The sequence below is a fragment of the Cricetulus griseus genome, chromosome 2 (genome assembly GCF_003668045.3).
Source record: "Cricetulus griseus strain 17A/GY chromosome 2, alternate assembly CriGri-PICRH-1.0, whole genome shotgun sequence".
Taxonomy (NCBI): Eukaryota; Metazoa; Chordata; class Mammalia; order Rodentia; family Cricetidae; genus Cricetulus; species Cricetulus griseus.
Genome location: NC_048595.1, coordinates 35,918,302 through 35,932,666, shown reverse-complemented (window position 1 = coordinate 35,932,666; position 14,365 = coordinate 35,918,302). Strand labels below are relative to the sequence as shown.

Sequence of the window (14,365 nt, the reverse complement as noted above, 5' to 3'; positions counted from 1 at the left end):
GTGGCACACCCAAACCCACAAACAATAATTAAAAACAAATGAAAAGTCTGAAAAACAATAAAAATAAGCTGCTTTTCATTAGGCAAAATTATGAATAAAATTAGCAGGTAGATTTTTAAAAACATTTCATGTGTATGAAATGGTCGTTTTCTTACATCATTTGTACAGGTATCACTACCTGGTGACTTTGTCAAACTAGTCTGCAGGTGGCTGTGATGGTATTTGCAGATGCAGTTACTGTGGACATCAGGCTGTCTTTAAGGTTCATCTCCTTGGTAACATGATAATGTGAATGAGCTTCATCCCAACAGCCAAAGGCCATAAGAGCAAAATCAGAGGTCTCCCAAGCAAGGAAAGAAGTGCCCCTGAAATGCTTCCTTATGCAATTTCTTGTCCCTGCCTCTGTAGAATCCATGATGCAGTTCTTTAGTTCTTCCTTTCTTCCCTACCCTCCCAAGTACTCTTGTATCCCAAGGCTGGCCCAAAACTCTCTATGCAGCTAATGGCCTTGACAAGCATGTGCCACTATACTCAGTTTGGCATTTTTTTTTTTTAATTTTATTAGTTCAAATTAGGAACAAGCTTGCTTCAGATGTCAAACCCTTCTCCCTCTCCCTTTCCCTCTCCTCCCCCCCAGACCACATCATATTCTTATGTTTTTTATGAAATAGAATCTGATAAGATACACAAGACATGCATAAAAAATATGAAATGTTGGGGGCTGGAGAGATGGCTCAGAGGTTAAGAGCACTGACTGTTCTTCCAGAGGTCCTGAGTTCAATTCCCAGCAACCACATGGTGGCTCACCACCACCCATTATAAGATCTGGTGCCCTCTTCTGGTTTACAGATGTACATGCAAGCAGAATGTTGTATACATAATAAATAAAGTCTTAAAAAAATATGAAATGTTATGGAGAGAAATTAAAGACTTTAAATAACTGTAGATATCAATCACATTAATGGATCACAAGACTCAACATTGCTAAAATGTCCGATTTTCCCTAGTTGCCCTATTGGATTAATGCAATACCTGTCAAATCCCAGCAGCCACACCAACCTCATTCCCTTCCATCCTGTTAGTGCTTTAATCTGAAATGTTCCTCTCACAGGCTTACTTTACTAAGTAGGAATGGAATGGCAGAAATAAGTCACTAGGGGTAGCCTTTTTAAGGCTCTACCAACCTCTGGTTCCAACTGAGGATTCTGCCTCCAAGTCCACTACTATGTGAACAAGCTGCAACCTTATGTTCCCATCACCGAGGACTGAACTACTTCCAACCATGCCTTCAGAATAACCAAGATAGAGTGAAATTTCTCTGAATCCATGAGTCAAAACACAATTCTCCTTCCTTCATATCTTGTTGGATGTTCTGTCACACTGATACAAGGGTAACTTACAAAATTCCTTCCATTCATTCTGGTAAATATTAGCAAATTGATTATAAATTAGAAAGGCCTTAGTAAGACATCCCTCAACACACACTAGGAATGACTATTAGAAACACAAAGATATACTCAACTTGGAACATTAACTTTAAAAAAAAAAAAAGATTTTATTTATTATGTATACAACATTCTGCTTCCATGTATATCTGCACACCAGAAGAGGGCACCAGATCTCATAATGGATGGTTGTGAGCCACCATGGAACACTGACATTTTGCTGGTAAGAATGTAAAATGCTATAACAAACCACAGTTACGTGGTTCTTCAGGAAGTTAAACATAGAATTACCAGACAATCTAGCAATTCCATTCCTTGGTATCTAACTCAAAAGTCCTAAACCACATACTCAAGTATTTGTACACAAATGCTCACTGCAGCACTATTTCAAAACAGCCAAAAAGTAGAGACAATCCAAAAGTCCATCAAGTGACAACAAACAGATACATAAAATCTGATACCATACACTGGCGTCGGTGGCACACGCCTTTAATCCCAGCACTCGGGAGGCAGAGGCAGGTGGATCTCTGTGAGTTCGAGGCCAGCTTGGTCTCCAGAGTGAGTGCCAGGATAGGTTCCAAAGCTACACAGAGAAACCCTGTCTCGGGAAAAGAAAAAAAAAAATTTGATACCATAATCCTGCACCCTTACTCTCAGAAGGTATGCTCCAAGACTTCCAGTAGATAGCCAAGACTATATCGGTAGTACCAAAGCCTACACAGTATGTCTTTACCTTTTTGTTCTATTTCATTTTATACGTACAGTTATTTTGCATATATTAATGTCTGTGTACCACCTTCTGCCTGGTGTTCACAGAAAAGGGTGTTTGACCCCCTGGAACTGCAGTTACAGACAGTTGTAAGCTACCTTGCCGGTACTGGAAGTGCACACAGATCCTCTAGAAGAGCAGCCAGTGCTCTTTTCCCTGAGCCATCTCTCCAACCACTATCCTATATTTCTTTATTAGTTAATATTCTGAGATTAGATAATATATAAGAAAGATTTATCTGGCTCATTCTTAGAGGAGCTAAAAGTCCAACATCAGGACAACCACAATTTTAGCCTCTGATGAGGCTCTTTATTACATCACGGCAAACAGCATTACAACAGCCATGACAAAGGGGGAAAAAAGTGTGAAGAAGAGACAGACTTACTCTTTTTGTAGTACTGTTGTTTAAAAATGTTTTTCCTCTTCCAGGGACAGTACTTAGAGACATTCAGAATGCCTATCCCCCGACAGGGGGCTTCCACGATCTTACACACCATTGTAGGCTTTCCTACAATACTGCTGCTAACAAAACTGACTGTCTTGAACCCCTGGTAATAGAATTGTTTACCTTTACACCGATGTTTGCAAAGCACCAAAATCCACTTGTGGTGTGTGCCTACTTCAAGGGGTTCATGCTATAAAACCAAAGTCCTTATGAGATTATCTAAAACAAAGAAATCAGCAGGGCCTAAGATGGTTCTATGTGTGCTGTGTTCATGACCAGATCAAGCAGTCTTCCTTTACCAAGCAGCATAAAATTGTTCCAAGTTTTGAAGACACAAGCAGAGTCAGAAAGCAAAATAAATATGAAGCTATTTTAAGTAATAAAAAAAAATCAAGGCTCTATCAAGAAAAATGTTTATGCAAGATAGAAGGACAGTATTTAGGAACCAGCTCTCTCCATCCGCCATGTGGATCTGGGGTTTGTCATGTTTGACATCAAAAGTCTTTATCTATCTGGCCAGGTCCCAGGCTCTCTTTCAAAACAAATTATTTACACAGAAGGAACAAGAATCTTGCAAGACCTACCTTAATCTTTCTGAGAGCAGCATTCCCCAAAAACCTAATGTCATTCAACTAGGTCCTACCTCAATATCACCACATTGATAGCAAAGCTTCTGCTGTATGAACTTTTGGAGAACAAACCATATTAACAGGCATATCTACAATAAAGTTTAAGTTATAAGGTTATATTATAACAATTACAGTAATATATGTAGTAAAATGGCCATATAATTAATTGTTCTTGTGCTTCAGGGCAATTATTAAGTAAAATCAGGATTACTTTAACGTAAGTATAGTGACACTAGGACGGTTGTCTGATAATGAAGATGTTATTAAGATACAATCAGGTGAACAACATATATGGCTGAAGAAAGGAACGGCTCACATCCTGGGAACAACTAGACAGAGTGATTCAAACTTTCACCATTCTACTCAGAATGCATGCAATTTAAAAAATTATAAATTATTTGTTCCTGGGAAGTTACAGGATATATTTTTAGATTGCTAACACCTCTTGTAAACTAAAACCTTGGATAATAAAAGTATAGATAAGGGCTGGAGAGATTGCTCAGAGGTTAAGAGCACTGGCTGCTCTTCCAGAGTTCCTGAGTTCAATTCCCAGCAACCACATGGTGGCTCACAACCATCCATAATGAGATCTGGTGCCCTCTTCTGACCTGAAGGGATATATGCAGACAGAATACTGCATACATAATAAATAAATAAATAAATAAATAAATAAATAAATAAATAAATAAATCTTTTTAAAAAAAAAAGTACAGATAAATGGGAACAACTGTACATCTACATAGTGGAATCTTATTTACCCATAAAAGGATAGATTTATACATGCAACAATGGAAAAAAATCTTTAAAAACTAACCATTAAGACATTATCTGACCTCCTTTGTCTGACAATAACAAGTCCCCACTTCAAAAGAATTTTCCTTTATACCTTCATAAAGAAACTGTAAAGAAATCTAAACAGGTAAACCTAGATGGGATTCCACAAACTATTAGCATCTGATAATACCCATTTCAATACCAATTCTCCACACTTCAATCATGCCTAAAAGTCTCCATAAAAAAAAAAAAAACCTAAAAACCTATAAGTTTACATAGCTTCTGAATGACTGAGAACAGGGAGGCTTGGCTTATGGCGGCCCAACAAAAACTCATCCATGTGCCACGGGGAAGGTGCTCCCCAACTCACAAAGACACTTGGGACTCTTCCAAACCTCACCTTCTGCAGTTCCTCATCAGCTTGTGTATCTATATCCTTAAAATACCATTCACCATAAACTGGACAATATATATTTCCCTGGGTTCCAGCTAGCAAGTTAATCAAGCCTATTCAGACAGTCGTGGGAACGCAAATTTGTACTCAGACAGTCAGAAATTCCAGGGGTCCAGACAGGCAACTAGTGTCTGAAATGGACTTTCCGTCATTGCTGGGATTGAGCCTTCAAATGTGGGATCTTCAAATGGTCTAGGATCACAGAAGTCTATGTTGTGATATGTAGTAGGAAAAACTGAAATTGTTTTCCTTTAGTAAAATGACATTAATGAAAAAAATTCAATAACATATCATATTCAATATGTACATGCTGGGCAAGAGCTCTACAACTGAAATTATATCCCCAGTCCCACTGTAGGACATTGCGGGTTAGGTATTTGTTTGTTTTAACAAATATTCAAATATTCCTTATAAAATTCATCATGAGGAATCCTTTATTCATCAAGGTGATAAAGTGATGACTGAGAAAAGGATTCTCTGTGAGTTCAAGACCAGCCTGGTCTACAAGAGCTAGTAACAGTACAGCCTCCAAAGCCACAGAGAAACCCTGTCTCAAAAAAAAAAAAAAAAAAGGAAAATAGTGTGATATCATGCCAGGCTGGTAATGACATATTTAAGCAACCTTTTTATATGGGCACCATACTTCAAGCAACTTTTGTAAATCCAATCAGATATAACGCATAGCTAATATGCTTATCCTAAAAGCTCTTTACTCCTTTAATAACTATAAATTATGTACCAGATACACTCATGTAACTAGGAACACAATGGAAAGATTTACTCCTAACAAATGATCATACCTGTAAAAACAAAAAAAAAAAAGAAAAAAGGCAGTATCTTCTCAAAATAAAAAAGGTCCAAAAGGTGCTTTGTTGTCAAGCCTGATGATCCCCAAGATCCACACATTGTAAAGAAAGAACCAGTTCTCATAAACTATCCTGGAATCTTGGGATTTCCATACCATACATGTACACAGAGAAATGGAGAGGGAGAGAGGGGAAAAAGCAAACAGACAAGTGTAATTCTGAAGATTACTAAAGAAAACCAAGACAAGAAATTAACTTATTTTACAGATAAGGAAATGAAGGCTCAAATAAGTTTAGCCTTCACTCAAATTCAAACATCCAGTATCAGACAGATCTGGATCTTCTAATTTCTGACATAAAGGTCTTTCTGCTATATATTTACTATATAGCCCTGGCTAACCTGGACTCATAGACATCCACCTGCCTCCTCCACCAGATGGCCTCTGTTATGAATCTTCAACACTAAATTTTGAGAGTATATACCTTTGGAGGGTTTGGAGGAGGGGTTTGGTTGTCCTGGAACTTACTGTAGACCAAGCTGGCGCTGGACTCACAGAAATCAACCTGTCTCTACCTCCTGAGTGCTGGGATTTAAGGCATGTGCCACCACGCCCACCAACAGTATATACTTTTTAAAAAATAGTTACAATCTTGAGCAAAATGCTATCTTTTTATCCATCCGTAGGAACAGATAAAGATATAAATATATGATCTGATTTATAACATGTCCTGGGAACCACCAATTAAAATCATAGTTTCTATACACACATATTAAACCCTCAACGTGTCCCTTTCAGTACATACTTGAAATATTAAATGAGAAGTCCAAATATCTTTTCATAAACGCATTATGTCAGTGGTTCTCAACCTTTCTAATTCTGCAACCCTTTAATGCCATTCCTCACAACTGTTGTGGTGACTCCCCAATCATAAAATTACTTTGTTGCTACTTCATAACTGTAATTTTGTTAGTTATAAACCGTAATGTAAGTATCTTATATGCAGGATATTGGATATGTGATCTACCCACAAAGGGGTCATGACCCACAGGTTGAAAACTACTGCATTATGTAGCTGGCCTAACAATTAGAAGATTTGCTTCATTAAAGGTTTTTTGCTTGCCGGTTTTCCAGACTCCAGTTAAGTGTAACCTTTGGCAAATTACCTCCCAGTCAAAACAATTCTTGGTTGCTTTTAGTTTGTTTTTCTTTTTTTATGGTTTTGGTTTTGGTTTTTGAGACAGGGTTTTTTTGTGTAGTCCTGGCTGTCCTGAACTCACTCTGTAGACCAGGCTGGCCTTGAACTGGTAGACATCTGCCTGCCTCTACCTCCTAAGTGCTGGAATCAAAGGCATTCACCACCACCACCCACTTTTTGTTAGTTCCTTTTGAAGTCTAGGGATTTTGTTCCAAGACAAAGGCTTATGTATCCCAGCCTGGCCTCTAACTATAAAGCTGAAGATGACCCTGAAGTTCTGATTCTCCTGCCTCCTCCTCCTGAGTGCAGGAATACAAACATGCGCTACTATGTCAGGTTTATAGAGTGCCAGGAGACAGCCCAGGGCTCTGTGCATGCTAGATACGGACTCTACCCACGGAGATAAATCCCCAGCTACCCTTTCAGTCACTTTTAAAATCATAACATATAATTTCTATAAATGTTACATTTTATTACTGTGAATGTTTATCCTACGTTGTCTTGTTATAACCTAAAAGCTCTCTAAAGGCTGGGTTCTATAAATAATGACTCTACCTAATTCTCATTTAGATTTTTTCAAATACATAACAGCCAGAGCAGGAGGAATACTGAATTACATTTCAATATGCAGCAGGACTTTAATACAAACTAGTAAATGTGCTACCAAAAATAAATATTCACCTGAAAATTTTTAAGCCCTTGAATGAAAAAAATCTAGCCTGAGGTTACCATAGGTGAGTAAACAACTAACTATAGAAAAGCACCAGAGAAAATAAAAGGCAGATTGCTAGGAGAAAATAATTAACTCTTCCCTTGAGGCATCCACCAGGGACTGATTACAAAATCTCCCAGCAATATTAAAATCAGAGAACTGTTCAAGCTCCTTCTATAAAATGTCACATATTGGGCTGGAGAGATGGCTCAGCAGTTAAGAGCACTTGTAGTTCTTGCAGAGGACAACCTGGGTTCAGTCCCCAGCACCAACAGTGATTCACAGCCATCTATAACTCCAATTCCAGAAGATCCAAAATCCTCTTCTGACTTCCCTGAGCATCAGGCACACATATGATGCCATATCTACACATGCAGGCAAACATTTATACAATAAAATAAAAACATCTAAATGCCATACATTTACATATGATCCAACCACATCCCTCCATACACTTTAAAAAAGCTCTAGATTACTTACAATGTCTACTATAATATCAGTGTTTTGTAACTGCTTCTTATTGTAGTTTGTAGAATGAAAACAAAACAAAAAAATGTCTACAACGTTAAGAGTAGATAAAATAATCAAAGTCAAAAGTACGAATGGTCAGATAAGAACTGGCTGTACCTACAACTCATCACTTCACTCAAGTGGGTCTAGCGTAGTATTGGGTACAGAGTAAATTCAAGTTTAACATCTTAAAAACTTCTTGGAATTTTCTAAAGTATTTTTTACCCTATTTTCAATTGGCACAATTCAGAACTCATGAATTCAGAGAGCCAACTATCAAGTCAATGTAAAAAATAATAATAACAAATAAATAATGAGAATAAAAATACTCAGTTTTAGCTAGTGGTGGTGGTGGCACATGACTTTAATCCCAGAACTGGGGAGGCAGAAGCATGCAGATCTCTGAGTTCAAGGCCAGCCTGGTCTACAATGTGAATTCCAGGGGAGCCAGGGCTGTTACACAGTGAAACCCTGTCTCAAAACAAAAAAAAAAAAAAACCCAAAGTACTAAGTTTTTAAAATGAGCAAAGAATTCAAACACTTCTTCAAAGAAGATATATAATGTCCAATAAGCACATGAAAAGATGAACACTGTTAGTTATTACAGTGATGAGCATCAAAGTAACAAAAACTACTTTCATCTGGATGATTAAAGTCAAAATGTCAGCTAAAAATGACAAAATTCTTCAAATGATTAAATACAGTTACCATATGAACAGTAATTCCATGCCTAAATATATAGGTACACATACACGAGGTGATATTTTGTTTAAGATCTAACAAGGCTTGCTTGAAGATCAGAATGCAAAGCCAGCTAGCTACAAGAGATAGCCATAGAGGCCAGGCAGTGGTGGTACACACCTTTAATCCCAGCACTTGGGAGACAGAGGCAGGATGATTTCTATGAGTTTAAGGCCAACATGATCTACAGGGGGAGTTCCAGAACAGCCAAAGCTACACAGAGAAACCCTATCTCCAAAAACCAAAAGAAAAGTTATAATCATACTCAATTATTTTCTTGATAATGAGTAGTCAGTACAAATTACAAAGAGATCAGAACATATTTAATAAAATTTTCAATCTTATTCACTTAGAAAACTACTGAAATCCTAAAAATGAAAACAGAACACACATCAATATGATAAATGAGGATCAAGGATTTATTCCTAAAGCAACCCCAAATCTTTACTGAATAATCACTTACCAAGCCAGCAGTAAGGGAAGGTGCAGACTGTCCAAGAGATTGGTTTCTCATTCGTACCAGGTTTGATGCTTCTCCTGTAGACTGCCAAGTTACCTGTCCCACACTACTGTGTACACTGCTGGACAAAGGGAGCAGCTGCTTACCTTCAAACACAAAGCAGAAAACATTCATGTAATTTTATGTTGACAAATGAATGAAATACAAACACAATGATGCCAAGTGGACAAAAAAAAAAAAAAAAAACAAAAAAACAAAAAAACCAAGAGGTTCTTCCTTATCCATTTTAGAATCTTAAAGAGATAACTGTATTGGGATGAGATGTGCAAGTAGGATACTGAAGCCAGTTGAGAATATTAAGTTCTCAGTAATATTCAACCACCACACTAACATCATACCTTAACACTTAGCCTAGCAATCTTAAGAGTTTTCTAAGTCCTTCTACTACCCTACTCAAGTGCAATGAGTGGTACAAAAATATTGTTCAAAACAAGCCTGAGCTGGCTGGTGGTGGTGCACACCTTTAACCCCAGTACTGGAGGCAGAGGCAGGCAGATCTCTGAGTTGAGGCCAGTCTAGACAAAGAGAGCTCCAGTATAGCCAGGGCAGCATGAAGAAGGGGTGGGGGAAGCCTGAGCCTTGTGATTTCAGGAGGCAAATACTAAATCTAAACTGTTCTCTCTATGTGCTCAGTGTAGGTTTACCAACTACAGTAATTGCACTGAAATACGTATGAAAGGCAAGCTAGGCGTAGTAACATGGAGACAATAGTTCAAGGGCAGCTTGAACCACATAGTAAGTACCAAGCCATCCAGGACAATAAAATAAGAACCTATCTCTGTGAGTAGGAAGGACAAATAAATGAAAGTCACCTATGAAGACTAAGTGCCTAGAATTGCAATGATTTTGGAGCTGATATACCAGTCCCGATTCCCCTTTTTTCTTCATGTCCTCCATTCTGCTGCTATCCAAAAATCAATGTAATTGTGTCATTTATTCCCTTTGAAAGAAATTGAGTGACTTCCCCAATGTTTAAAAAATTAAATCAAACTTTTTATTATTCTAACGAAAACTCCAAAATTCAGATTATCTTTCTGGCCTCAACTCTTCTTTTTCACAATCTCCCTTCATTCACCTTCACTGTTACGCCCTGCACTTTCCACTGGGTTTATCTTGATTACTCGGTTCACTTGAAATCTCTTCCTGTACCTGGCAAAATCTTAGTTATTCAAAGTTTTCTTGTTTTTGTTGCAAACAAAACATGATGCAATTAATTTGGAAAGCAACCTGGTAAAACCAAACAAAGAAAATTAAAGTTCAGAAAAAATAAAGATTCAGAATGACTAGAGTCTGCTTGGCATGACATATAACTGTAATCCCAACACTCAGGATGAGAAACCAGGAGAACGTCTGAGGCCAACCTGGGCTTCACAATGAGTTTTGAAGCTACACCGCAAAGCCTTTTACAAAACCAGCACCAAAACATAGCAAAATCACAATTTAAAAAGAATGACTCCATTTTGAAATGATACTTGTTTTATATTCAATCCCCACTGCCTCTCTGTGTAGCCCTGGAACCATGCCGGCCTCTACCACCACCTGGCATTATACTCAAACTTTTTATAACTAGTCTGTTTTACTTTTTTAAATACATTTTAAGGCCTAATTATCTTTCCAATCTCTTGTCAAGCACCTTTTCCTAAAATGTCTTTCCATAAAGCCCTTGATAATAATAAAGTGAAAGACAGAACTCAGTGGTAGAGAGCAGGAGGATTCTACTCAAAACTTTCAGATGGGGATACTGTCTCACAGAGGAGGGGTGCTAGACAAGCAATGTGGAACTGCTTGTAATCCTAGTATTCAAGAGGCTAAAAGACAAATTCAAGGGTACCCTAGGCTATAGCTATATATATATATATATATATATATATATATATATATACACTATCTCACCATCAAAAGGGGGAAGGGACAAGAAAGGGAATGGAAGAAAAGGGGGAAGGCAAGGGAGAGGAGAAGACTAGGCTGAGAGGTGTATATGCCATTATAAAAAAAACTGTGGGCACACACCAGTAAGGACTTGAGAGTTAAGCATCAAAAACTGCAAGAACTTGACCAAAATAAATCACAAAAAATGAAAGGGAGAATATGAACAAACTAGCTCTTCAGTAAAACAAGTAACACCCCACAAATGGGAAACTCTGCTCAGGAAAACATAGCAGAGTGAAGCATGGGTTATCTATCACTCACATCTGAAGTATGGCTGGCATGTATAAGCAAGATGGTGGGTTAGATCACCTTCACAAAAGACAAAACTGAGCACAAGCTTTGATCTTCTGTCCTTCAGAAACTCCATAAAAACAAGAATAAAGTAGTAAAATTAAGACAGAGCATATTAAAGACAGAAAGATACTATGAAGTGACAAAATTATTTTGGCAAGAACTGGCTGAATATAGCTTGGAGGTACACTATTTAAATAACACGCATGAGGCCCTGGCTTTAATCTATGGCATAGTCCCTCTACTCCACAACAGAAAAGATAAATAAGGAGAGAGGAACATATAGTATACGTGGAACATAACTAACAAAACTATGAAAAGAAAGGTACAAGCTATATAAGCACAAAGAAAACTGCATTAAGAAAAGTATCAGCTTGCCCAGCAAAATCTTAGGTAAGTGCAATACTAACAAATGAAAACACCTGTTGGGCATGGTGACACAGGCCTTTAAATCCAACACCTGGGAAGAAGAAGGAAACAAATCTATCTCCATAAGTTCTGAAGTGATCTTGGCCACCTCAGAAGTGCCAGGACAGCCAAGAATACACAGTGAAACCCTCTCTCCAAAAAAACAAAAGGGCCAGTGCTGTGGTGACTCAAGCCTTAATCCCAGCACTCAGAGGCAGAGGCAGGAAGATCTCTGTGAGTTTCCAGATCAGCCTGGTCTCAAGAGCAAGTTCTAGGACAGTCAAAGCTGCACAGGTCAACGCTAGCTTGAAAACAAAAAACCACACGCACGCACGCAAAGAGGAGAAGGGAGAGGAGGGGAGGGGACAAGACAAGACAAGACCTAAGGGACAAATCAAGATACAAGGTTGAGGGAATGGAAAGGTGACTTAGCAGTTAAAAGCACAATCTGGGCAGTGGTGGTGCACACCTTTAATTCTAGCACTGGAGAGGCAGAGACTGGTGGACCTCTGTGAGTTCCAGGCCAGCCTGGTCTTCATAAAGAGTTCCAGGACAGCCAAAGCTACACAGAGAAACCCAGTCTCGAAAAAAACACAAAAACAAAGCAAAACAAAAATTAAGTAAAAGTGATGGATAGCTCAATGAATATGACTGCTTGATGCTCATCCATAGAACCAGAATTTGGTTCCCTTCCTGGCACCCATGTAGTGGATTTTGACCTTCTATAACTCCAATCCCAGAGGATCCAATGCACTTCTTTTAGCCTCCTCTGGCACCAGGGATGCACACAGTGTCCAGACATACATTCAGGCAAAAAATATTCACACATGAAATAATAAAATAAATTTTAAAAAATAAAAAACAAGTATTTCTTAAAAAGAGAAATTAAAGCCGGGCGTTGGTGGCGCACGCCTTTAATCCCAACACTCGGGAGGCAGAGGCAGGTGGATCTCTGTGAGATCGAGGCCAGCCTGGTCTACAGAGCAAGTGCCAGGATAGGCTCCAAAGCTACACAGAAAACCCTGTGTCCAAAAACCAAAGAGAGAGAGGGAGAAAGAGAGAGAGAGAGAGAGAGAGAGAGAGAGAGAGAGAGAGAGAAATTTAACCACTTAATTTAAAAATAAAACTGAGGGACTGGAGAGATGGCTCAGTGATTAAGAGCATTGGCTGCTCTTCCAAAAGTCCTGAGTCCCAGAAACCACATTGTGGCTCACAAGCATCTATAATGAGATTTGGTGCCCTCTCCTGACATGTAGGCATACATGCAGGCAGAACACTATATACATAACAAATAAATCTTAAAAAAAAAAAAAAATCCTAAAAGACCCAGGCATGGTAGCCCATATCTTTCCTTTCAGCACTCAGAAGGGGAGAATCTATGAGTTTGAAACCAGTCTGATCTAAAAAATTATATGTGTGCACAAATGCATGTGTGTATGAGGCATACATATATGTGGAGAACACAGGACAACCCTGGGTGTCTTTTCTCAGGTACCATCCACCTAAATTTGTGTGAGAGAGAGAGACAAATTCTCTCATTGGCCTGGAACTCAACAAGCAAATAGGTTGTGTGCTAGACAGTTCACTACAATCCAGCAACCTTCAGAGCACAGGGATTCTAAGTGATACCACCACACATGACCTAGCCAACTTAGTTATCCCTCTAGCCCCTACAGTTTTCTTCTTTTTTAACATCTTTTTAATTTATTTACTTTATGAGTATGAATGCTTTGCCTGCATGTGTGTGTATGCATGCCTGGTGCCTACAGAAGTCAGAAAAGTCAGATATCCGAAGTCAGAAAAGTCAGATATCCCTCAAATTGGAGTTATAGATGACCATGAGGCAGCACGTGGATGCTGGGAATAAACAGAGGTCCTATGCAAGAGCAGCAAGTGCTCTAAACCTCTACACCATCTATCCAGCCCTAGTTTTGTTTTGGTTTTGTTTTCCTTTTTATATTTATTTATTTATTTTTGGTTTTTCAAGACAGTGTTTCTCCTTGTAGCCCTGGCTATCCTAAAACTCACTCTGTAGACCAGGCAGGCCTCAAGCTCAGAGATCCACCTGCTTCTGCCTGTCAAGTACTAGGCTTAAAAGTGTTCGCCACCACTGTCAGCTAGTTTTTCTTTTTAATTCTTAATTAAATTAGCCCTATTTATAGGGCTATTGAAATGGCTCAAGGAATAAAGGCACTTGAAGCCAAGCCTTATATAACCTCACTGACCTTCCAAATCAGCATGATGAAGAACTAACTCCTAACAGTTGTCCTCTGATCTCAACGTGCATGCCATGGCAAACATAATACACATGTACAAATCAGTAAGTTTTTTTGTTTTGGGGTTTTTTTTTTTTTTTTTTTTTGGTTTGGTTTTGGCTTTTTGAGACTGGGCTAATCTATGTAGCCTTGGCTATCCTGGAACTCTTTATGTAGACCAGGCTGGCCTCAAATTTACAGAGATCCACCTGCCTCTTTCTCTCCAGTGCTGGGATTAAAGGTGTGCGCCACCAACACCCAGCAGTAAGTTGTTGTTTTGTTTTGTTTTTAAGTTCAATTTATCCACAGACAATCAAAGGTAATCCTGTTCTTAAAAGATGAGCAGAATTCTATGAAAAGAGCAGGAAGCGCAAAATAAAAATGACAGCACAACAGTGAGACATTAAGGCCTAGGGGACTATCACTGAAAAGGAACTAAAAGAAAAAGAACTTTCAACTGTTTACTATTGGGGAAGAAGT

At 38.5% G+C, this 14,365-nt stretch overlaps 1 protein-coding gene across 8 annotated transcripts in view; it reads right to left on the bottom strand.

The window, feature by feature from the left end:
- Mast2 (microtubule associated serine/threonine kinase 2) overlaps positions 1-14,365 on the bottom strand; it is a 141,630-nt gene that overhangs the window by 105,898 nt on the left and 21,367 nt on the right. For all 8 annotated transcript variants that reach the window (XM_027402541.2, XM_027402537.2, XM_027402538.2 and 5 more), the window contains exon 3: positions 8,946-9,088. In XM_027402541.2, coding sequence (XP_027258342.1) covers positions 8,946-9,088 — 143 coding nt within the window. The remainder of the gene's footprint in view (positions 1-8,945; positions 9,089-14,365) is intronic.